At 37.9% G+C, this 26,688-nt stretch overlaps 2 protein-coding genes and 1 pseudogene across 2 annotated transcripts; 2 read left to right on the forward strand and 1 right to left on the reverse strand.

The window, feature by feature from the left end:
• Window positions 1–7,948: 7,948 nt before the first annotated feature.
• LOC102015093 (olfactory receptor 1468-like) lies at window positions 7,949–8,887 on the forward strand. Its single transcript, XM_005399764.1, has one exon. The coding sequence runs from the start codon at window positions 7,949–7,951 to the stop codon at window positions 8,885–8,887; it is 939 nt and encodes a 312-aa protein (XP_005399821.1).
• A 4,412-nt stretch (window positions 8,888–13,299) lies between these two features.
• On the reverse strand, window positions 13,300–14,229 carry LOC102015393 (annotated as a pseudogene).
• A 10,270-nt stretch (window positions 14,230–24,499) lies between these two features.
• Window positions 24,500–25,447, forward strand: LOC102025558 (olfactory receptor 139-like). The gene has a single exon (XM_005399735.1). The coding sequence runs from the start codon at window positions 24,500–24,502 to the stop codon at window positions 25,445–25,447; it is 948 nt and encodes a 315-aa protein (XP_005399792.1).
• The last annotated feature ends 1,241 nt before the right edge of the window (window positions 25,448–26,688 follow it).

The following is a 26,688-nucleotide window of genomic DNA, read 5'->3' on the forward strand; positions in this document are numbered from 1 at the left end:
TCTTTCTTTTTTTTTTAATCGACCTAAGCCCTCTTGACTTTTCTCTCTCCCTTCTTGTGGCCTGTAATTTCTGTGCTAGAATTTTTTCGGTATTAATTTAGTCAGTAGCAGCTCCAGCTCTTTAGCATACCTAGGTGGCAGTTTGGGGGTTGGTGGGGATCTTCCCCCGCACCCTGCACCAGGAATCGAACTCACAACCTTGCGCTTGCCAGGCAGGAGCTGTGCCGCTGAGCTAAATCCCCAGCCCTGGCTTTTCTTTTTCACTTTGTTTCCTTGTTATTTGTTCCCTGTCTTTCTGCTTCGTTTAATTGCTTTCCCTGCCTGGTGGCTCCTTTCTATTGATTGTCCTATGTTTTTCGTTTTCATTATCTCTTTCTAATATGTATTTCAGAGTGTTGTGTAGAGCTGGTTTGGTGGTCATAAATTTCTTCAGTTCTTTGTCATGGAAGTATCTTTTTTCCTCATCAATTTTGAAAGATTGTTTTTTGGGGTACATCAATCTTGGTTGAAGATTGTTTTCCTTTAGGTCTTGAAATATTTCACTGCAAGCTCTTCTTGATTTTAGGGTTTATATTTAGAAGTCTGCTGCGATTCTGACAGCTTCCATTTATAGGTGATATATTTCTTTTCTCTAGCTGCTTTTAATATTTGTCCTTGTGCTGAATTTCTGAAATCTTGATTATTATATGCCTTGGTGTAGGTTTATTTTGGTCATGGCTATTTGGAGTTCTACATGCTTCATTTATTTGTATGTCATTTTTTAAAATCCATGTTTGGCAAGTTTTCTGCCATTATTTCTGTGAAGAAATTTTTAATGATTTTTGCTCTGTCTCCAGCTTTTTCACTGATTTCAATCAATCTTATGCTGTTCTTCTTTGCTTCATCCTATAGCTGTTGGATTTATTTTTCAGGATCTCTTGTGATTTTTTAAGATATCTTTCTTTTCCTGGCTGCTAGTAGTGCTCCTGTCTTCTAGATCTGATATTCTATCCTCCCCTTTATTCAATCTTCTGCATACACTTTCAGTGGAGCTTCTAATCTCTTGAATTTCTGTTTGGATCCATTTCATTGATTCCATTTCTTATCTATGTTTTTCATTCATGGTTTCCATTGTTTTCCTGAGCTCCTCTATTTGTTCATCTGTGCCTGCTTTAATGTCTTTTATTTTGATAGTCATTTCTTTTTGCACCTTAGAGGTTATTTTTTCTACGACCTCTTCCATTTGTTTTTTCACTTCTGCTGCTATCATTTCAGGGAGTTTCATTTGTTGGCTTCTTATTTCCTATATCTCTTTGTGTTCTGGACTTCTGGGTGAGCTGGGTGTTTGGGATTGCATTTTATTTCCTCTTGTTGTCATTTTCTTTTTTCTTTTGTCTTTTGTGTTGATGATTTTAGGTTTCTAGTGTTAGATAGCCTTATCACTGATGTTGAGGCTTTCCTAGGAGATGTCTGTTTCTCTGGATTTCTCCTCTCCTGGCACTGCTATCCTGGGGCAATGAAGGAAGGGCTGAGTGCACATTTATGCTCCTCTTGCTAACCCTGCTATCCTGTGGCAATGGAAGAAGGAAGGAGTGCAAATTTACACTGCTCTTGCTGGTACAGCCATCATGGGGCAATGGAGGAAGCACAGAGTATGGACTTACACTCCTTTTGCTGGCACCACCATCCTGGGGCCAACTCTCAAATCTTAATTGTGTGGTAAAATGAATTTTTTTGGTGTTTTCCCATCCTGTAAAATTTAGTTGACACTGGGCACAGTATGCTTCATGCCATCAGGCAGGTGAAAGCAATGCCATGTTCAGCATTTTGTTTCCAAAGACCCTCAGTGTGATGGCTCCACTGTTAACCTCTACAAAAACACTTAAAGAACTCATACCAATTCTTCATGAATTCTGAAAAAATTTATAGAAGAGGCAATACATCCAAAATCAGAATTGCCCTGAAATCAAAGCCAGACAGGGACATCACAAAAAAAGAAAACTGTCCAGTATTCTTTATTTCCTTTCTTTATCTTCTGAAAAAATAGAATTTGGTAACACAATAATAAGAGAATAATAACAGTTAATACATTGTGTATAATTATCTTCAAAGTGGTTACTCAGTCTGAGACATACCAAAAAGATTATTAAAAAGAAGAAACAAACAGGTAATAACATAAAACTTTCTTTTTAATGAACCAAGATAAATTAGTAGCATAAATTATGCCACCACAAGGACATATAAACTTGAAGTATTCATAGGTAAATAAAGGCAACCTGAGAAGGTGGTGTTAAGCAAAATAATTCAGACACACAAGCTTAAATATGGCAAGGTTTTTCTTATATGAGAAAGACAAGACAGCACACACACAGCAAAATAGAAGAGAGGTAAATAGCAAATGGGGAGATTTTCCAATATTCTTGATGAACATAAACACAAAACTCTTCAACAAAATACTGGGAAGCTCAATTCAACAGCACATTAAAAGGATCAGTCACCACAATTGATGGGATTTATCCCTGGAATCCAAGGATGGTTTAACATTGGCAAATCAATAATATGATACAACTCATTAAGAACCTGAAGGACAAAAACAATATGATCATCTCTTTGGATGCAGAAAAAGCCCTTGAAAAATTCCAACATATTTTCATAGTGAAAAATTCGATTAGGAATAGAAGAATGTACCTCAGCACTATGTTGTACAGATATGACAAACCCACAGTAAATATCATACTGAAAAGGGAAAAGTTTAAAACTTGTCCTGCACCAGAACAAGAAAAATATGCCCAATGTTTCACTCCTATGTATTAAAAAGTACTGGATGGCCTAGCCATAGAAATTAGGAAAAAAAAATTAAAAGGTATTCAAATTGTAAGAGAAGTCAAGTTATCACTATTTGCATATGATATGAACTTACATAGAGAAGTCCCTAAAGATTCCATATTCACACAAAGAATTTGTTAGAACTAATAAATTCACTGAACTTCTAGTTTATAAAATTAATACACAAAAATCAGTAGCACTTTTACACTAAGGACACAATTTTCAATAAGGAACTGAGAACAATGCCACATAAGCCATCTAAGTGGTTCCAAATCTAGCATCATTTATTGAAAACCATATTTTCCCCATTTATTGGCTTCATTCCTCTGTCAGTTATCAGTTGGTGATAATTATATGGGCCCATTTCTGGGTCCGGTATTATGTTGCATTGGTTTATTTGTCCATTATTTTGCCAACATCATACTGTATTTATTACTGCACCTTTATAGAAAGATTGATGTTAAGTAATGTCAGTCCTTTAGATTTGTTCTCCTTCAATATTATTTTGACTATTCTGTGTCTTTTGCCTCTGTGTACACAATTTTAAATCAATTTGTTGATAACCATGAAATAACTTGCTGGTATTAATTAGGATTACTTTAAATCTATAAATCAAATTGAAACAACCAATATGTTTAGAATATTGAATTTCTACTCACGAATAAGGAATACCTTTTCATATGTTAGTTTTCCTTTTTTATCAGCATTTTGTATTTTTCTCATGTATAACTTTGATGCATTTTGTTAGATTTATACCAAAGTGTTACATTTTAAGAGATAGCAAAATGTTAATGACATTGTGTTTATTAAAGTCTACATGTTCATTATGGGTGTATAGGAAATCAATTGAATTTTGTATGTTAATGTGTCATGAAATCTGGCTATCCTCAGTTCTTAGTTACTGGAGTTTTTTTGTGGACTTGATAGATAGAGGATCATGTCATCTTTATTTTAAAGAATAAAAGAAGGATAACATAGTAATAGGGGGCTTTACTGAATTAGAGACAAAGTGATAGGACATTATCAATGGTTGTTATTTTACCTATTGCTATCTTCAAGATAGTTTCTCAGGAAAACAAGTAGATAAATAACAGTGAGTACCAGATAAAAATGGCAGGAAATTATCAATGGTTGTTGCACTATACTTTGGTTTCTTCAAAGTGGTTTCTATGGAAAACAAATTGAGCTATACATGAGTGATTAATTAAATAATCATTGACTATTCTCAATGGTTGTTGAAAACACATAGTAATAAACATATGTCCATTTATGAAATAGCATAGGAACAATTCAAACATTACAGAGTTATGGACAGATTGGTAGGAAATTATTAATGGCTGCTGTAATACATGTTGGTATCTTCAAAGTGGTTTCTCAGGAAAGCAAAGATATATGCAAGAAAGATCTAACAAGTAGTTACAGCCTAAGGGTTGTGTCATGTCATCTTTTTTTTTTTTTTTTTTTTTGGTTTTTCTCCGGTACCGGGAACCGAACTCACGACCTTGCGCTTGCCAGGCAAGCGCTTTGCCGCTGTCATGTCATCTTTAAACAGATACAGTTTTGTTTCTTCCTTTCCAATCTGCTTATTGCTAATTTCTTTTTCTTGTCATTTTATATTAGCTAGGACTTTTAGTATTATGTTGAAAAACAGTGCTGATAGGAGATATTCTTCCTGTGCTCTTGATTTTAGGGGGAATGTTTCTGGTTTGTTAGCATGAAGCATGATATAGCCATAGGTTTTTTGGTAGTGATTATTTATGAAATTGAGGAAGTTTACTTAAAATTTTTTTATGACTAGTTATGTTTTTTCTGTTCTTTCTCTGCATGCATTGATTTGATCATGTGATTTTTCTTCTTTAGCATATGACGTGACATTACAGTATAGATTTTCAAATGTTAAACTAGCCTTCTATATTGGGATAAATCTTACCTGCTCATAGTGTATAATTCTTTTTATACATGGTTATATAAATATAATTTAATATATTAGTGTTATGTATATAGTATATTTGCATGAAAAATACAAATTTTTTTTCAAAATACAAATTTTCAATAGTGGGAAATTCTTTGGGTACCAGCGAGTATTTCCATGTCTAAAACTAAATGTTAGTATAAACCGTGGTAGTCCAATAAAGGCCAGATCAAAGACGACATAAAATTTCAAGGAATGAAATTTTGTATTGTATCATTAGAAGAGTTTATCTTTACTCTTAGTCCTCTCTTTTCCATATTGGAATATATATAGAAAGTTGGGCCATTGAAGTCTGATCCTGGTTAGCAGTATGTTTATCTCTCCTAGGACCGGTTTGTAGTTGTATTGTGGTGACAGACTGACCCCTGGAATTTTTTAAAAGTTATGTCTTTTATGGTGATACCCTGCTTCAGAACCACTGATGGATTCTTGTGTAAACTTTTTTACCCTTAAGATACTTTGAATCATTCAGTCTTGGCTTTGATGTCTTTTATGGTTTCTCCAGCCATGCTTCTTTACCTCCAAAAATGTAAGGTCCATCAGTACAGGACTACTGTCCATTTCCTAACAGGCAAGATTATGGATCTATCCCTGAGCTTCTCTCCACCCTCACATTCCACAGAAATATTCAGGGGTGATAAGTGGTTATAATCAGCCACCACTAGAGGACTCAGAATTTTTCCTAGAGAGGTTCTGGGTAATTATTATTATTTTTTAAATGAGTTCCTCCAAGGTCTAGACTCCTCTGGGATGTAGAGCCCTTAGGTCCAGGGATGCGTAGAATGAGAAATATGAGCAGGGGTGATGCAGACATAGGTGATAACTACAGGTGCTGTTACTTCCTATGCCTAGAAGAATAAAAGGGAGCAGTACCTTGGGTCAGTGCTCTGGATTCACCCTCAGCCAGTCTGGGTAAGTTGGCAAGAAGGAGAATAAACTGATTCCTTACTGTTCTTCCAGCTTGAGGGTCTTCATTTCCCAGATTGTGTGATGTTCTGCACAATACTTTTTCATATATAACTTTTCTTTTCTCCATTGCTATCTCCCAAGACTTTTCTATGTTGTAGATATTTTCATTAGTGTTTAGCACTTACAATATTTATTAATGATAGCATTCATTAATATGATGTAATATAGTCTCCCAAGATTATATCATTTAAACATAACGACATCTCTGTGAGAGTAACCACTTAATACAGAAGTTATTAACCTTTGTCTATATAATTGAATTATTCAAGCAGCTTCAAAATAGTTTGGACATATCTCTTCTAAGAGATTTTGGGCACATTTATTTGGGATGGCAAATCTGTTTTATAGTCCTCCTACTCAAAGTATGGTCCACTAACCAGCTGAGTTAGCATCACCAAATGTAAAAATTGAACTTTTAAAATGTAGACTTTTAGGCCCCACAGCAGAGCTACTAAATCAAAATCATCATTTAACAGAGTAACCACGTACTTTGTATGTAAATTGTTTTGGAAGCTTTGCCCTTTGTGATTTCTGTGTGCAGTTCAGACTGAGAACTACACAATAAAAGGTGAGGATGGTGAGAAGCACCATGCACAGGAGCACTGAAACCCATGGGCCTGATTAGGGTGTCATGTGCAAGTGATGTCTCTGTGGTTTGTGATTCCTATTAATACCCTAGATGAGCCCCAGTCATTTCCCAGGGAAGGAACATTCTGAGAAATCAAATGTATAAAATTTTTCTGAATCTTTTCTCACTTGAAGTACTGGTGTGCTTTCTTCAAAATTTAAAAACTCCTATTGTGGCTAGATTAAGCACCATCAGCAGGGAGAACTTTCCAGTAATTGCACTCAGTTATGTCTCTTTTGGGGTGGAAATTCCCAAGACCTAATAATGTCCTCTTTATTTTCCTTAGCAATGAGTTGTGGATTTCTGGAGACAGAGTAGGGTGAGGTCTCAAAGGTAGAAATTATCTTCACTCCTTCTTATCTCCCCAAATTACTAAACCTATCATATTATTTTTATACCAATATCATGAATTTTGAGTGCATCAACACAAGGAACAAAATATCAATATGGTCTTGCATGTCTGGTTGTCTGTTTAGAGTGATTGGGTCACACAGTATTTTTTATAATGCTCTGAAGTTACATCCAGATAGTCCATAATAAAGTTTCAAAAGCTAGGACTGCATGCTTTGAGCTCTGAGTCCTTCTGGGGAGATTTAGTAGGAGTTGTTATTATAATTTAAGGGGAGTTTTCTAACCTTAAATTTTGCTAAATATATGTCTAGGCCTGGAGGACAACCAATAAATATTCATGAAACACTGACCATATCCAGGAACTATGCTATGAACTTAGCATGCTGCAGTCACAGAGACAGACATACCCTTGCATGGAGTGTACAATATGACAGGGAAGTCAGCTGTAAACAAGTAATCAAGGGCATGGAGTACTGAGGTGAGCACATGATGCTGCGGGAACATAGCAGCAGGTCTTACTTAATATGAGGAGATTGAGAAGATTTATCTGTGGGAGGGATGTGTAAGAAACCTGAAGAATAACTGGGGGTGAACCAGGTGAAGAGGGAGCAGAGAGAAGATGGGGTTAGGCAAGGGGAACAGCAAGTGTGAAAGATTGGGGTAAAAAATTATAATCTCAACTCTCTGGCTGAGTGGACTGGGAGGAGGGAAGAATGAATCATGATTTCATCTGAGGTATGTTGAGATGAAGGTGGGAATGAAGTGAAGATAGAGGTTCTGCCATGAGGTTTAGATGGTAACCAATGCCACATGAATAGGCAAACTGTCAGGGTTATATCTACGGAATAATGACAGTGTTAGGAGAAAGCTCAGGAAATAGTGATATATGAAGTTAGTGAGGAAACAAATTACAGTTATTGAGAGCAGAAGTATCAGGAGTATCAGTGTGTCCTCACAAAAGCAAATCCATGAGAGTGTTTTTGAAAGTGTGGGGAAATGCCAGTATTACTACTTGGAATTAGAAGGGAAGACCCTAAGACTGAGAGGTAGCTTGGATTTAGTGAAATGCCATATTCTTGATTATAGATTATTGCTTCATATACTGAGGTTGGGGCAAATTATTGCAGAACATTTAGGAGGCTAGGTATCACAGTCTGATGTTCATTTTTATTTGGATTTTAAGGGACCCTATTATTTTCTCTTAAAGATGCTGGAGACAGAGCATGAAAGGAAGCAATCAAACTTTCCTCTCACAGTTCCTCCTCCTGGGTCTGCCCATCCAGCCCGAGTATGAACACCTGTTCTATGCCTTATTCCTTGCGATGTATCTTACCACCATCCTGGGGAACCTCACCATCATCATCCTCATACAACTGGACTCTCATCTCCACACGCCCATGTATTCTTTTCTCAGCAACTTGTCCTTCTCTGACCTCTGCTTTTCCTCTGTCACAATGCCCAAGTTGCTGAAGAACATGCAGAGCCAAGTTCCATCCATCCCTTATGCAGGATGCCTGGCCCAAATGTATTTCTTCCTGTTTTTTGCAGATCTGGAGAGCTTTCTGCTTGTGGCCATGGCCTATGACCGCTATGTGGCCATCTGCTTCCCCCTGCATTACACCAGGATCATGAACCCTAAGGTTTGTGTGTGCCTGGTGATGCTATCCTGGGTGCTGACCATGTTCCATGCCCTGTTGCATACTTTACTCATGGCCATATTGTCTTTCTGTGGGGACAACGTGATCCCCCACTTTTTTTGTGACATGTCTGCACTGCTGAAGCTGGCCTGCTCTGACACTAGTATAAATGAATTGGTGATATTTGTCATGGGAAGCATAATTCTTGTCATCCTATTTTTACTCATTATTGTTTCCTATGCACGAATTGTATCCTCCATTCTCAAGGGCCCTTCTGCTCGAAGTATTCGTAAGGCCTTCTCTACCTGTGGTTCCCATCTCTCTGTGGTGTCGCTGTTTTATGGTACAGTCATTGGTCTCTACTTATGTCCATCAGCTAATAATTCTACTGTGAAGGAGACAGTCATGGCTATGATGTACACAGTGGTAACTCCCATGCTGAACCCTTTTATCTACAGCCTGAGAAACAGAGAGTTGAAGAGAGCCTTTGGAAGAGTCCTTTCTAAGAAGAAAATTGCCTTCTGATTACGATGGAAACAGTTGGGGTCTTTACATAATGTTATCCCATAGATATATTGATTTTTTTGAGTATTATTCTAGACCTTCTTCTCATCATAGAAGTTTCTGTTCAAATGAAAAACTATATAACTGAGTAAATAAAATAGCTGAAGTAGAGATATGTATTTTTTATAAAAGGTTTTTGTTAATCTACTAAGAAGGTTTTTCCATTTGTTAATTCCAGCTCAATTTGAATAACATAATTTAAAATATTTTAATCAAAATTTGTCTCTCTGAATTTTTTACTTTATGAAAAATAAAACACAATTTCATAACAAAATAAGGAAATAACAATAATACATTATGCATCATTATCTTCAAAGTAGTTATTTAGAATATAAGACATAGACAAAAAAAGATGTTCTCTTACAAAGAAGAAACAAATAAAAGCTCAAAGCTCTCTCTTCAGTTCTTTTTTAGAAACCATAACTCTGCTTTAAATGATGTTTTTCCATGTCAATACTAGGGGTTACATAAGCCAATCATCCCGCTTGCTCTTCTAAACTGAACTTTTCATTGTTTAACAAAATTTCTTTACTTCTCTCTCTCTGAGAAAGTGTTCATATTATTCTGTCTCTTAATATTTTCCAATTCCTTTTTTCTCATGTCTGTCTGTATTGTCTTTAAAAAATACTGAACTGTGCCTAAAATGAACTTTTGTTTGCTATGTTACTGTAGTTTGGTTTGTATTTACCCAGGAGCCAAGAGTATGGGGCAGGAAGCCAGAGTCTGTTTGTCAATTGCGGTTTTTAAGGGTCACTTTTCTTTCTTTTGCATTTCAAATTTGTCAAGAAACTTTATTTCTATGATTTTAATGCACTCTTGTTGTGATTCCCTGGAGGAAAGGAAATCTTGTTACCATGTTAAAAGATTGAAAACTGGAATTTGAACTTGGCAATGTTGCAGTATATGTCAGTATTGAACCTATTTCAGATTTCAGACTACTTGACTCTGGGGTTTGTCTTCTTATTTTCCCCAGCCATTCATTCTTCAGTCTTGGTCTGTTGACTTCCTTGTGGTCCCTTTAAGTGATGCCCCCATACCCATTTTAAAGTCTTCTCTAACATGAAGTCCAGACTCTGTCCACTTCCCAGTTTTATTCTTATCTCCCAGTAGACATGCCCTCTTGATGTTTTTTGACATGTATAAAATTGAACTCTTTATTATTTACTCACATTTACTATCTGTTTAACTGTCTATTCTTTCCATGTCATTACCCAGGAAATTGTATATCAGTGCAAATATGTATATATGTATGTATGTAGGTGTGTATGTATTGTTTGTATCCACATGGAAAAAATGAAGTTGGGTTCTTCATTTCACATACCAAAATTTACTCTAAATGAGTTGGACTTAAATTTAAAAGCTAAGACTATAAAACTTTTAGAAGATAACATGGCATAAATATTCATGGTCTTGGATTTGGCTATAGTTCCTAGGATAGTACAAAAAAAATTTCCATATGCAACAGAAGCAAGAATAAATAAGTGAAAACTTTTGTACATCAATGGACAATGTCAGGAAGACTAAACAATGACTCCTAAGTGGGAGAAAACATTTCTATGTCTGCTAGTAAGATTCTGGGATGTAGAAATGGGTAAATCTCTTACAACTCAACAACAAAAATGCAAACCACTCAACAAAAATGTGCAAAATAATTCAACAAACATTCCTCAAAAGGAGATGTACAAATAGCCAACATATGCTCAAAAAGATGCTCATCATCACTAGCTAGCCTCTAAGATTCTCAGATTTTCAAAGAACTTTTCTGCAGTAGCTATTCTCCCATGAGCTTGGTTTTAGTTTTTGAAAATTACTGATACACACATTTACCTGGCTGAATCTATGAAACATTATGCTGAGCTGAAGAATACCATACAAAAGAATATACATTAAATGATTCTACTTATATGAAGTACAAAAACTGCAATAGAAATCAGATTAGTGTCAAGAGGTGGGAAGATGTGTGGTTCACAGTGAATTGTGAGGTGGCAGATTTATGCTATGCTTGGGGTAGGGTAGAAGTTACCTTCCAAAGTCTTCAAACTCTATATTTGACTATTTTAAAAAAATGGTTAAATGTCTTTGTATGTAAATTGTAATTCAAGAAAATTGAAAAATTTACAAAAGATTACTCTTATGCTCACATCTTCACTATTATCATAGGCAGTCAAGTATTTATAAATTTGCCAATTAAATGGTCACCAAACGATTCCATATTGTCTTTCAATTTTCTTTTCAATAAGAATGGCTATTACCAAGAAAGACTAAGGAAAAGAAGTGCTTGCTGGAAAAGTTGTGGAGAAAAAGAACCCTCACATACTATTGATGGGAATGTAAATTAGCACAGCCATATGGAAAACAGTATGGAGGTTTCTCAAAAAATTACAAATAGAACTACTATGTAATCCAGAAATCCCTCTACTGGGTATATATCCAAAGGCAGTGAATTCAGTATGTTGAAAGGACATCTACACTCCCATGTTCACTACAACACTAACAACAGCCAAGAAAGAAATGGAAACAACTTACTTGTCCATTAATTGATGAATGAGCAAAGAAAGTGTGATATATACACACAATGGAATACAATTCAGATATAAAAAATGAAATCCTGTCATTTGTGACAGTGTGGGTAGAACTGGAGGTAATTATGTTAAATGAAATTACCAAGGCACAGAAAGACAAGTACTGCATGATTTTGCTCTTATGAGGAATCTGAACAAGCGGATTTTGTAGAAGTGGAGGTGGTTACCAGAAGCTGTAGAGCTTAGAGGAAAAAGGCAGGGAAGGACAGGGAGAGTACAGTTAGTTAGGAGTGAGAAATTCTGATGTGCTATGAGTATTAGAGTAATAAAGTACAAGAATGTACCATACATTTCTAAAAGCTAAATGAAAGGACTTTGAAAGATTTTACCATATGGAAATGATGTTTGAGAATATATGCCAAACCAATCAGTGGACTGATTTAATAACCACATGCATTTAATTTCAGCATCACATGCTCTAGACCCAGCCACCTCTGAAAAAAGCCCCACCATGACCACATGAGGTTTTGGGGGGTGCATCTAGATAGAGGCCATAATAAACCACATTCTATTTTTATAAATATATATGTTCTCATAGAGAAGTGGTTACTCACTTGCTTACCCAGTGGTAAGAGGATTAGAAGTGACAAAATAAATCAGGGTTTGGAATAAGGGACAATGAACAGATGTGAGCGGAACATAAAGAATTCAACATTGTGCATGTTGGGAGTGAAGTGTTTATGGAAGCCCAAGGGGAGATGTCTACCAGGAAGATGAGAAGAACAGCTGGGAGCTCTGGTGGAAGGTGTGGGACTCAGACAGAGATATGGGGGGTCACAGAATATTCAAAAGGATGAAAGGGATGGGTTTAAATTTCATCACTTAAAGGGAACAACTAAGGAAATGAACTAACCAAGGTTGGAAGACTAGTCCATGCCATGGTGAAACTAAGAGCGTCAAACAGAATGGCTGCTCCCTTCCTAAATAGGAGAAAATGAGAAGAAACCATTGGATCAATCTGCCATCTTACACAGGTTCAATAACTGACAGTGCAAAACATTGGAAGTCATTGAACTTCATTTATTTCAGTATGCAAAACACTGATAGTATCTTCTCTACAGTTTTTGGATTTGTCATGAGGGATACACAGATACAAACACACAACACAGTTTACAATGTCAAAATATGAATCAGAAGACAGGCATCCTTTGAATCTGAAAATTTTACTACCCTCTAGCTTCTTTCCACAATCCTAGAGAAACGTCTTCTATAATTCCTGGCTACCAGTTAATTACAAATTAATGAAAAATTATTCAAATAAGACTATTATACAAAATGAACAGAAATTTTGTTTAGGGTCAACACAGATCAGAAAAGACAATGTAGAAAATTTAATAGGGGTTGTGGGAGTGTTAAGGCATAAACTGATGTCAAAATTTGTGCAGGAAGAATGTGTAGCAGACATGAGAAGAAGGTTAGGAGGTTTAGACATTTGAAAATTATTGACATTTGTGTGTTATTGAGTGTCATTTGGAGTACTATTTAAAAGTGATACCAAATTCAAAGAGGAATTCTTGGTAAATGATAAAATCTTAGAATTAGAATGTAAGAAACGGAGGTGACATAAAACAGTAGCTCTCATACTATGCTTTCCCAGGATCACCTGGGCAAGACAAAGAGGAAAGCATAGCCAGGTCACAAAGACCCCATTCCCTAGTTAAACTACAAAGCTAAATATCCTTCTTTACATATTGAACAATTATGTAGAAGCTCCCATATGAGGAGGGAAATCCGCAATAATATTCCAATATTAATATATCTGCTGGATAAAATTATGTAAAAGTCCCAGTGTTACCATCCAAGACAGAAGAGAATTTTCTTTTTACATATGACTCTTCCCAGGGCTCCCTTCATGTCTCCTTTCCTCAGGCTGTAGATGAACGGATTCAGTATGGAAGTCATCCCAGTGTACATCACAGCCATGACTATCTGCTCTACAGCAGAATTATTAGCTGATAGACATGAGTAGAGGCAATGATTGTCCCACAGAACAGCAACACCACAGAGATATGGGAACCACAGGTGGAGAAGGACTCATGGATACCTTATGCAGAAGGTGCCTTGAGGATGGAGGACACAGTTCATGCATAGGAAACAATAACGAGTAGAAATGAAATAACAATAAATAGCCCTACCTTGATAAATATTACTAACTCATTAATATGAGTATCAGAGCAGTCTGGCTTCAGCAGAGTTGATATTTCACAGAAAAAGTGGGGGATTGCGTTGTCCCCAGAGAAAGGCAATCTGGCCATAAACAGAAGGGCATGGAATATAGTCATCCCTGAGGATAGCACTACCAGGCACAGAGCTTAGGGTGCATGATCCTGGTGTAGTGTAGTGGGGAACACATGGCTACATAGCAGTCATAGGCCATGGCCACAAGGAGGAAGCTCTCCAGACCTGCAATAATCAGAAGTACATTTGGGTGGGGCATCCTGCATAAGGGATGGATGGAACTTGGCTCTGCATGTTCTTCAGCAACTTGGGCATTGTGACAGAGGAAAAGCAGAGGTCAGAGAAGGACAAGTTGCTGAGAAAAGAATACATGGGTGTGTGGAGGAGGGAGTCCAGTTGTATGAGGATGATGATGATGAGGTTCCCCAGGATGGTGGTAAAATGCATGGCAGGAAACAGGACATAGAACAGGTGTTCACACTCGGGTTGGATGGGCAGACCCAGGAGGAGAAACTCAGAGAGAAAAGTTTGGTTTCTTCTCATGTTTATCTGTCTCCAGCTTCTTTAAGAGAAAATAGCAGTGTCCTTCAACAATCTAAATAAAAATAAACACATTTCTATTCTACAGTCTCTCATGCATTCCACAATAATTGCTCATGCCTTCATCCAAATAATTGTAATCACCAAACTCCAAACGTTAATAATCTGTATAATCATTAATGACTTTTTAGCCTCTCTGTAACATATTTCAACATGCTATCCTTTCTAAACATTTTTATATATTTACTTCTGAGACACAAAATACATTCATTTTTTTCTTACCTGCATGACTGATCACCCTAGGCAAGTATAATTGGCATCTGCTCTATCAATATCTTATATACTGATTTTTTCAAAGATTTTTCCAAACTCTATCCTCTTATAATTCTGTATATACACCCAAGAAAAGTTCACCTACTTCAATGAATTGAATCACCATTTAAAACTCAGGCATAGCTGTCTCTCTAACCTATAGAACTCTGTGTCCCAGTGCTTAACGTTCCCTTGGATGTACAACAGGGATCTTAAACTCAACAGATCCAAACTCATCTCACGTCCCTGTCTCAGCTTTCTTCTCTTCTACTTGCTCATATTTCAGCAAAAGGAACTCAGTATAAAATTAGCAATCTGTGAGTTTTATTTCATTCATCTCTTTGTCTTACTATCAACTCCAACCTAGCAAATTCTAGTCTCTGTTATTTTGCTATTTCTTCCAATCCTTATGAAGACCATATTCCCAGACGAGGGTGACATAAGTCTCCTGAACTACCGGAGCAGTCTGTCAGTTTGTACCTGTTTCTGTGCCTCCGTACCTTTCTTTAAAGTGCTTCCTTGACACTGTGGCACTCTAAGATGGAAATCGCACCTTCTCTTCCCTGAGATAAAGGTGAAGTTCCTTTCAAGGGCACAAACTATGCTTCCTTATCTGAACTGTGCCAGTCTTCACAGCCTCGTCTTGCCCCACAGTGACACTTGCATTCCACTCTGAAGTCAGGTGGACTCGAAAAGCCATAATTTCTTACCATCAGCATTGCATGCTTGCTGCTCCTCCTACCTATCACATTCTCCTGTCTCTTCACCTGGTTTACTCCCACTGATCTTTCATATATATTTTGTGTGTGTGTGTGTGTGTGTGTGTGTGTGTGTGTGTGTGTGTGTGTGTGTGTATGTGTTGGAAAAGATGTCTGCATGGCAGTTGCTCTCCCCATACCTATGAGACCTATTTCTATGTTCCTACAGCATTCTATACTTGTCTCATAGAACCCAATGCCCCTGATCACTTGTTTACAGCTGACTTCCCTCTCAGATTATGAACTCCACGTAGGCAAGGCCATGTCTGCCTTTGTGCCTGCAGCAGCTTGGATGCTGAATGTGACTAGTGTTTTATACATATTTGTTGGCTGTCATTTGGGCTGAGGCATATATTGCTTCAACTTGAAGAGCAGCAAACTTTTGTTAAGTAGAGAAACTAGTCTTAATTTCTCTCAACATACAAAGTACCATTTAGCAGCACATAGTGACACTCTATTGCCAATTTCACAGATGTAATATTTATGAAAAATATTAAGGTGTTCCATCTGTACTACAGTGGTACCTCAGTTCATAAATTTAATTCATTGCACAATTCTGGAAAAGACGGCCATATTCATGGCCATGTTTGTGTTGGAAAAGATGTCGGCAGTCATGTTAGTTACCCAATGCAGAGTTCACAAACAAAAACAAAATTTTGCCAACACTTCTGTTTGTGAACCAAATTGTCTGCAAACAAAAGCATTCATGAACCAAGGTACCACTGTCCTCTTTTCAGTAATGGAGATGACTCAGACTAAGAATCCTCAAACTTCAGTCCACATGTGTTCCTTGATTTTAATGTGGGAAAAATAAATATGAGGAGAATTTTGTAAATTATGGAAAAAAACAGAAAAAAGAAGCATAGTTTTTATTTTCTAATTTATTTTTATCTTCAAGCCTTTGCTTGTGTTCTCCCCCAGATGTTCCTACCATATGTGATTGTTAATTTTATATGTTGACTTGGCTAGGCCCTGATACCAAGTTTTTGTTAAATGCCAATTCTAGATTTTGCCCAAAAGTTTTTTATAATGTGACTAACACATAAATCAGTAAACTTTGTGTAAAACAGATTACTGTCCATATTGTAGTGAGACTCTTACATTCAGTTGAAGAATTCAAAAGACTGAAGTGTCCTGAAAAATTGTCTCCAGATTGCCTTGGAACTCAAGCCTGTAACTCACTCTTCCCAGGGACTCAAGTTTGCTGATATGACCTGTAAATATCATATTTAGAAGTCCCTAGTATTATGTGGGGCTATATCCTTAAAATAAGCCACACACACATACACACCATCAGTTTTGTTTTCTTCTTGACAGCCCTAATGAGTAAACCTCAGTATGTCTCAAAGCTGACCAAAAAAGCACTAAGAGAGGTAGGAAGTTTCCTCAGTAAAAAGATACAGCTGAGTCCAACTGCTGGGATTGTTACGCTGCTGATGGTGTTTAATAAAGCTGCATTAACAGATTTGGCACTTGGACATTATGTGTCGCCAGTATAGCAGCAAGACAGGTGTAGAGGAAATCACACACCCGGTTTCTTAGAATTTTGCTTTCTCAGTTGATGGGACACATCTCTGGGATCAGAAATATGTGGAGGGATTGTAAACCATAGTGGTCACCTGGAGATGTTGCCAATGATGGCCTGAGGAGCATCATATCTTCTTCAGCTTTTAAGTCTAGGGTTCTCAACCTGAACAGCACATAAGCATCACTTTGGGCAGTGTTTCTAAAATTGAATATGTATATGCAAATCACCTAGAGATTCTACTAAAACACTGATTGTGATTCTACAGGTCAGATTCTACATGTCAAATAGACCCCCAGTGACATCAGTATCATGGGCAATGATTCAATACTGAATTATATGATGCAAGTGGTTTTGCTCTGCCCACACTTGAGTAGCAAGTACATTCCAGCCATTAAAAATACGGGTAGTTATATGGATGGACCTAATCATAATCTCTTGGAGGAGACCTAGGCTCCTCCTGCAGGGACTCAGCCACTACTTGGGATTATAAGGAGTCACTGATTCTTTATTGGTCAGAAAGACTAATGAAAGTCTATTGACTAGAAACCACCTAGAATAGCCAACCACTTCAGAAACTACTGAAAAGGCCTCCTGGAACAAAGTGATGTGGATGCAATTTTGATTTAACATACCCTGTGGTAAATCTGTACAAGATGGCCCCATGTGGGTAATAAATATATGTAGCCACCATCTTTCCCTCAATATGTAGCAAACTTCATCACATGAGCAGTGTGCTAATTAACAGTCAATTGGGAATGCATTGCATATCATCTCTTAGTACAGCCAAACATTGTTATTATTACATCCATGATCGCTAAAATAAGCCACTGAAGCACTTACTTTGTTTCTTTCACATATTATTATCCTGCCTCAAGGTTAAGACAAGGCAAATTACCTATAGATGTGTACTCAAATGGGAGGAAAAAGAATGGCTTAACCTTTAAAAGTTTGTGACTGCTGTTGTGTGATTCTGATGATTCAATATGCTGGCTTGTTGAGCCTGGCCACCAGTCCATTTTTCTTGGTCATCTTTGACTAGTTCTTCCTTAGTTTCCTTTTCTCATTATAAATTTGTTCATTAGCTCTCTCTTGAGCAAACAGTGAGAAGGCTACAAGCCAGGAAGAGATTCTTCCCTACAGCACAACATTTTGACGTTTGGTTCTCGGACTTGCAGCCTTCAGAACTGTGAGAAAAGAAATTCCTATTGGCTGTTATTTGAACTACTAAATCTATGGTATTTTGTTATGGTAACCCAGGAACACTTGATAATATAGAAATGAAATGGATTTGGGAAGGTAATAGTAGCAGAAATGTTAAGAAAGCCCCAACCATGATGGACTAAGTTGCCCTAAGATAGGCTGGAGCAAGAGAAGTGCCAACTTTCCCTAACCTGCACCACGAACTTCACACCCAGTAGTAAGTAACTCTTCTACTGAGGAAGGGAGCACAGACAAGGAAGCCCATATAGAGAGGTGAAAAGATGTTTTGAAGCAAAGGGAGAATGGGGTCACTGAGAAAATTCCTCCAGCTTTCCAGAGCACATCCTGCTGTGTTTTGGTTTTTAATGTCCCCTGAAGTCCATGAGTTAAACACTAAGTGCCCATGTTGGCACTTATGGAATGCAGTGGAAACATTGCAGGGGGACCCTAGAGAGAGGTTCTTAGGTCACTGTCAAGTGCCCTTGGAGATTGTGGGAGCTTGGTATCTTTCTCATTCTCTTTGTGTCCTGAATCATATGATGCAAGTGGTTTTGCTCTGCCCAAAGCAGTGGGAATCAGTTGATCATGGACTAAAACTTCCAAAACCTTGAGCTAATATATTCTTTCATAACTTAGTTATCTTAGGTATTTTGTTATAGTAACGTGAAGCTTACTCACACATGTAGTGAGCTTGAAGTAAGAGAAGACAACAATCAGAAAGTTTTGAAGTATGTAGTGCACTAATGGTAATGAGGGCAACAAAATATGTATCTCATAAGGGGCTAGTATCTAGACTATTAAAAAAATTCTTATGCCTCAGTAAGTACTAGAAAAAGTACTCACTTTTTTGGGGAGGGTGAAGATATTTAACCAATCAGTTCAACAAAGAAGACATATAGATCATGAATGTGCATGTTAGTGTTCACTAGAAGAACAAATTTAATATAAAATACATATAAAGGATTTATAAAGTAGGCTTACCATGGTCACGTGCAGTCAGGTGTAGAAGAAAGCAAATGGGCATTCCAAGCACTGAAGATCTGAAGGATCCAGTCAAAAACTGTAAACCTGAAGCTTGCTGCAGTCCAGTGAAAGTGTGCATCAGGAAGCTGAAAGGTCTGTGCTGGAAGGATGAGGAGTGCACTGGAAGCCTAGAGACAGACTTCTAAAGGTACTGGTGAGGACTGGAGCTACTCTGGAGAAGCAGAAGTAAGATTTCCTTCTTCTTTCCATTTTTATTCCATCCAGACTGGAGGCCAATTAGTTGGTACCACTCAGGCCCAGGTTGGGTCTTTCCTCTTCACTAAGTAAATCATCCAGACACACCTAGAATTATGCTAGACCAATCAGCCAGGCATATTTTATTCAAATTGACAGCTCAGTTAGCTATCAGAATGAACAAGTATATGAATAGATTCTCAATATATTTAGTCATTAGGAAAATACAGGTAAAACCACAGTGAGGTACTACATAGAGTTTTGATGAGGATGCTGAACATCTAGAAATCTCAGACCTTTCTGATGGGAACGTAAAGCAGTACAGCCAGCTTGGAAAACAGATTGACAGCCTTTGTATAAAATTAAATATACACTTACATAGACCCAATAATAAAAAATTCTAGGCATTGTAAGGTGAAATTAAGGAATATATCTGCCCAAAGAGCTGCATACATATATTTGTCATAGAGTTACTTGTAGTGGCTAAAATCTGAAAACAAGGCAAATATTCCCCAATAGATGAGGAACTAAACAAGTTACAGTACATTTATCTAATGAGATACTCTCAGTGACAAAAGACATGGATTATTTGCACAGTAGACCCCCTTATCTAGTTTTGCTTTCTGAGGATTCAGTTACCAATAGAAAATAATGGTCTGAAAATATTAAATGGAAAATTCCAGAAATAAACAATTTGTAAGTATAAAATAACTGCTTACATCATATTGTTATAAATGTTCTACTTTCTTATTAGTTACTGATGTTAATTAATTACTGGAGAGAGCCTTATTATCTCTAAGGTTCCAATGGGACCTCACTCTTTCAGGCCCCAACCTGTTTGCTGGCAGAAGCACTACTCTCTGCAAGAATCATCAGCAAGCACAGGATGGGGTACAGGAGATGAGATAGAACAAGAAATCTGGCAAGTCTTGGGATAACTGGGGACTCTGGAGACACTTGAAAATTTACAATGAATGCTTCAAGAACTTTGCCTACTGAGACAGCCAGTGAACAAGACAGCCAGTGAACTTTGACCACAGATGTTTATTAAAATCTTCCTTCTAAGCTGAGATGAATACACACTTCTCAGATAAAGAAATACAAATGGCAAATAAATACATGAGAAAGTGTTCAACAACATTAGTCATTTGAGAAATGCAAATTAAACAAACATTGAGATTTCATCTCACCACAGGAAAAATGGCTATCATTAAGAAATCAACCAATAACAAATGCTGGTGAGGCTGTGTAGAAATAGGAACTCTTCTCCACTGCTGGTGGGAATGAAGACTGGTGAAACCACTGTGGAGATCAGTTTGGAGACTCCTCAGCAAACTAGGTATAGAGGTCCCATTCAACCCAGCTATTCCCCTTCTGGGTATTTTCCCAGAAGATCTGAAAAGGTCATATCACAGCGATATATGTGCACCCATATTTGTAGCAGCGCAATTTGTAATTGCTAAATCGTGGGAGCAGCACAAATGTCCATCCACTGAGGACTGGATAAAAAAAATTGTGGTACTTTTATATAATGGAATATTACTCAGGTATAAATAAAGATAAACTTGAGGCTTTTATAGGTAAATGGTCACAACTAGAGACCATACTCATAAGTGAAATAAATCAGACCTGCATGTGTAAGAATCATATTGTCTCACTAGTGTAAGACCTGCAAGAGTCACTAAAAACTAGGAAGTATGATAGACATTGTGAAACGAAAGGAAAATGCTCAAAAGTAAAGGGCAACTGGGGTGTTGGAAAAGAGAAGGGAAAGAAGGGGAAATTATGTATATATGTATCTACAGGATAGCTAACATAATTGTACTACTGTCTTCTGTTTCTCTACAGAAAAGAACAGTTAATGATTACTTGTTTGATCAATCTTGTATGTCTCTATTTGTTTTCTTGAGAAACCACTTTGAAGATATCAATAAGTAATACAACAACCATTGTCAATTTCCTACAACTTTGTCTGTAACTCTGTTTTGTTTGTATTATTCTTATGCTATTTTGTAAATGGATGTCTGTTTATTAATATGTTTTCCTTCTTTTATTTCTTAAAAGAAAAATCTTCCTGCCTAAGGTCCCTTGCCTTCTTTCCATCCCTATAAAAGGGGCATACTTCTCTTTGTTCCCTCAGAAGGTCTTTTCACCTCTGTCTGTCTGCACCCAGGCACAATAAATTCCATGCCCTGTTGCTTTTACACAAGCCTGGTGGTCTCAGCTATCCCCCCATGCCCTGTATGTTATAGTATCTCACTTATAAATTAAGCTTTCTCACAAGTCAGTATCGGAAAAATGCTATATTTTGGGTTGGCACTCTCTCTGGTGTCAGGCACCCACTGGGCGTCTCTGAGCACATCTCCCACTAACAAAGGGGAATTGCTGTACAATCAACATGAATGAGTCTCTAACGGATTTGCCATTTTATATTCAATTATAAAAAGTCTGGATACTGCACGCTTTCACCCTTGACACTCTGACAAAGTAAAACCGCAAGGAAGGAAGTCACATAAAAGGTTGGAAAGGTTAATAACTGCAAAGGGGCTTTAGGGAAATGTTGAGAGGTATGGAAATGTTCTTTAGAAATGCTAGATACATGACTACATAATTTATCCAAAACTTTATAGTCAAACCAAGTTTTAAAAACATAATTGAAAATCTAAAAAATAAGAAAAAAGTTTCATGTTGCTTATAATCTGGGCCCTAAGCTATGCTCCATCATGGACCTACTCTCTGTTCCACAGTCACTGAAGCTCTTTGGATCATATTTTTTCCCATCCACAATGTTGTGATTGTATCTTTTCTCCTCCTTGGAATCCCAGGTGGCTGGAATAATGTTGTGAATGTCATGCTTTCTTAAACATCCAAAATAGTAAGCAGATGAGAGAAACCCTTAAGGATGGGGTTGTTTGTCCTCCTCTGGCTTGTTTGTGAAATCCCTGAGGAAGTTTGCCTTTGGGGGATGCTTGCTGCTAATTAGCTCCTGAAAGACAGAACAACAGGAGAGATTCTCTTGGTCTCCAGCTCACCCTCTTTTTAAGCTTTCTAGAGAAGGATGTCTTCAGGGTAGCAGTCACTCCCCTCTCTACTGAGTGCTACGGGAAAGTAAGTGTCCCCTACAAACCTCCTCTCTACTCCACTCCTTCTATTTCTTTCCTTCTAGAGTAAGGCTAATGATGCTCACTCATGTTCTTCAAGGAGAATAAAGGGTAAAGTGATTCTAGATTCAAGAAGTGGTAATGAAATATAGTGATGAGGTTTATCACTCTGAGTGGTGGGAAACAAGGGAAGGGAAAAATCAATATGTGTATATCTATATGCATACAATAGTCATATATATGGCAAAGAACTTGGGAGACAGCAAGGTTCAGTATGAAGAATAAGCTCTCTATTCAGAACAAACTCTGACATATGTGACCTGAAACAGTTGGTCTTAAGGTAGCCTATTCAGGATAACCTACACACCTCACCTTGCACTATGGACTTTGAGTCTTTCTTAACTTACTCTCTTAAGCTACTTACTTAAGCTACTTAAGCTTACTCTCTTAAGCTACTTACTCTTAAGCTTAACTTACTTTCTTAAGCTACTCCTCTTCATGCTTCAAATTCCTGCCCTTCGTGGGAAACTTTTGGAATCATCCTAGTTATTACTTGTCTAAGATATTACAGGAGAAAGGCTCAAAGAGTAGCCTGTAGAGGAGAATGTCCTTGAATAGATGAGACAGTAATCTTAGCTTCAACCTTGAGGGACAGATTATCGATGTGTGGAAGTTGGACAGTGCTATTGAAAGAAAAAAGTACTAGCTCAATTATGGAGAGTGAGAGGCATAGATATGCAAGAGCCCAGGAGAAAGAGGCCTCAAAGAATGATCCTTTCCACAACTATGTCTCCCAGTCACAGATGAAGAAAGTCTGGCTTCTTGTAATAGTATTATCTCAAGCCAACAAAAAATAGTGTTATTTTCTTTATTATACACAACACTCATCATAGAGGTCAGTAACTGCACATATTGACAATAGAGCGTTAATGTGTGGTTTTGGAATTGGATAGATCTAGGTTTGAGAATCAGTTCTGGCAAGAGTCAATGACCTCAACTGGCTGGACAACTGTGCAAATAACTGCACAACCTGGGAGAGAGGAAGCCACCTAAATGTTGACTTCAACTTTCCTCTTTTAATGAATGCCCTTCACAGTCACACACACATGAACTTACCTTTCCCTCTAACACTTACCAGTAACTCCATCTTTCCAGTTGCTCAGCCCAAGAACATCGAAACTATCCTTCACCTTCCCTTCCTCTCATATGTCATGCCCAATCTTCTAGTTCTACTTACAGAACATATCAATAATGACATGCCTGTCAACAAAAAATTATTGCATGGAAGGGTTAATTGATGGGATCTTGACTTCCTTGAAGTATTGCAGTGATGCTAATACTGACAGCCTTAGAAATGACTTTATTCTCTTTATTATACACAGTGTCATTTATAAAGCTCAATAACAACACATGTTGAAACAATATGGTGCTAAGGTGTGGACTTGATATTCAACCCCTAAAAAATTAATGACCTGAATTTCTAGTCAATATCCCTAAACTTCAGTGTCCTGATTACATAGTGATAATAGTTTTATGAAAATTAAGTGAAAAAGGAATATAAATTACTTAATAGAATACTCAGGGTACTATGTAAAATGGTGTTAATATTTTTCTTAAGAACCTTCATATCATTTTTTTAACCTCATATCTGTACTTTTGTTTACCATCTGCTTCTCCTCTTCTTTCATATCTTATTCAATTTCATAAGAGCTTGACTCCCCCATCTCTGCTGCTCTTCACTCTGGTATGCTTTCTAGAACTTTATAGTCATTTATTCATGGAGCTAGTCAGACAGGCTATTCAGTCAGTACACTAAACTCTTAATATTATTAACGTATTGAAGCACATCTGTATCATAATGGGACGTGAACCACTCTCCTGGATTCCAGGACTAGTTGTGTCTGTCTCAGCCTCTTCCCTGGGATTCCCTGGGTCTTTTCCTTAACCATAAACTAAAGCACTACTGTCTGGCATAGTAGCAGGTTTAAGAGCCTAGACAAACTGTAAACTAATATCTACTCTGATTGGTAGGTCCCCTCCGTGTAACCCTGGCATCCAGTAGACATAGATTATATACCTACTATGTGTCACTCTCACCCTTTTGCCAGATCTGTGCCCTGGAATTTTCTCCTCACCACTGTGCCCAGCAGTGGCCCATGGAGCCAGCTGACTTGGGGAACAAGACAAAAGTCAACGAGTTCATTCTTCTTGGTCTGACAGAGAACGTAGGGCTGCAATCAATCCTTTTTGTTGTCTTTTTCTTTGCCTATATAGTCACAGTTGGGGGCAACTTCAGCATCCTGGCTGCTATTTTTGTGGAGTCCAAACTCCACACTCCCATGTACTACTTCCTGGGGAACCTGTCTCTGCTGGACATCGGGTGTATCACAGTCACTGTTCCTCCAATGCTGGTGTGTCTCCTGGTCCACCATTGCAGAATTCCCTATGCTGCCTGCCTTTCACAGCTCTTCTTTTTCCACCTCCTGGCTGGTGTGGACTGTCACCTCTTGACAGCTATGGCCTATGACCGCTACCTGGCCATCTGCCAACCCCTCACCTATAGCACCCGCATGAGCCATGAGGTCCAAGGTGCCCTGGTGGGCATCTGCTGCACCGTCTCTTTCATCAATGCTCTGACTCACACAGTGGCTGTGTCTGTGCTCGATTTCTGTGGCCCAAATGTGCTCAACCACTTCTATTGTGACCTCCCACCTCTGTTCCAGCTCTCATGCTCCAGTATCCACCTCAATGGGAAGCTGCTGTTTGTGGGAGCCACCTTCATGGGGGTGATCCCCATGATCTTCATCTCAGTGTCCTATGCCCATGTCGCTGCTGCAGTACTGCGGATCCGCTCGGCCGAGGGGAGGAAGAAGGCCTTCTCCACCTGTGGCTCCCACCTCACTGTAGTCTGCATCTTTTATGGAACTGGTTTCTTCAGTTACATGCGTTTGAGCTCTGTCTCAACCTCAGATAAGGACAAAGGGATTGGGATCCTTAACACTATCCTCAGCCCCATGCTGAACCCAGTCATCTATAGCCTCCGGAACCCTGATGTACAGGGTGCCTTGAAGAGGGTGCTCACAGGGAAGAGGCCTCCATCGTGAGAAGACTGACTGTGGGTGTCCAAATGCCCCACTTCCTTCAGCACCCCCTGACTTCTCACGTTGAAAACCTAGATAGATGAAGCTGAAATCTTCAGGGGTTTTGTCTGAATGGAGAAAAGTAGCTAGTGTGGATCAGGGTGGGATATGGTTTGATTTGGATTCAAGAGAAAGGCTAATGCTTAGGATAGCAAGTATCTGAGTAGTTGGTAGAAAATGCATTAAAGACAGATGGGAGGAAATTATAACTTGGTTGAATGGGAGATAAAATATTCTGTTATTTTTATGTAACGGGAGAAGAAATATTTTGTTATTTTTTATGTAATGGTTATGCATTTGACATATTTAAAATGTTTATAAACAATATAGATAAACTATATACTCATGTAGGAGTCTTCTTTTATAAAGACTGTACTTTAAGAAATGAGTCTGGGACTGTGAAGTTGAATTGGGTTTGGATATATTCTTTGAGCAGGATGTTGGTACTTATCAGAATATCTGATCAGTACTTGTTTATAACACACTTGTCTCCAAACCAGTGTTCAATTTCTGACTAATTCATCCATAGGCACAACATACTTATGTTCCAGTGGGTGACTTGATTCTCATGATCAATCCATCAAGAAGAAGGGAATATTTTATCATAAGAATAATTAAAATATAGATTTATTTTTATTTTAATGGCTTTATGCACGATATATATACACACATAATACAGATGTATACGTAATATACATATGACATTCAGATTAATGTCTTTGTGATCATTAGGAAAGTTGAGAGACTTTCAAGGTAGATGTTTGCAATCTGTAATGATGGAGTACTGGGCCCAAGATTTTTACCTTCAGGGTGCAAACAGCAGTCCAGAGAGTAGTGATCAACAGAACAGTCTTTTTCTCTGCAAAGTAATGCATCATTTCTCAAATTTATCCTGTCAACCACTTCAGATGCTTCCTGGAAAAGAAGTTAGCAGTTTAAAAAAGACTAACCTTACTGACATGCACATTATCAATTTGTGGAGGGCATCAGGGAACCCTTAAGATATCTGAGAACATTTTCTAATAAAATGCTTTTCAATCAAGTTGTATCCATAGTCATTCTAAATATCCAGCAAACTACTGGGTCCTGCTGAGCATTCTGCTGAATTCACTTATATCTGAGGCAGCGAGTTCTCCGGGAGCGGCAGGGCTCCTGGATCCGAGTGTGGGCTGGACGCATACCACCACGATTCCCAGCTGAAAAGC

The sequence above is a fragment of the Chinchilla lanigera genome, unplaced genomic scaffold, assembly GCF_000276665.1.
Source record: "Chinchilla lanigera isolate Chin_1 unplaced genomic scaffold, ChiLan1.0 scaffold00066, whole genome shotgun sequence".
In the NCBI taxonomy this organism is placed as follows: Eukaryota; Metazoa; Chordata; class Mammalia; order Rodentia; family Chinchillidae; genus Chinchilla; species Chinchilla lanigera.

Excerpts from the sequence above, each read along its gene's own strand:
- LOC102015093 (XM_005399764.1), top strand. The coding sequence starts at position 7,949 with ATGAAAGGAAGCAATCAAACTTTCCTCTCACAGTTCCTCCTCCTGGGT.
- LOC102025558 (XM_005399735.1), top strand. The coding sequence starts at position 24,500 with ATGGAGCCAGCTGACTTGGGGAACAAGACAAAAGTCAACGAGTTCATT.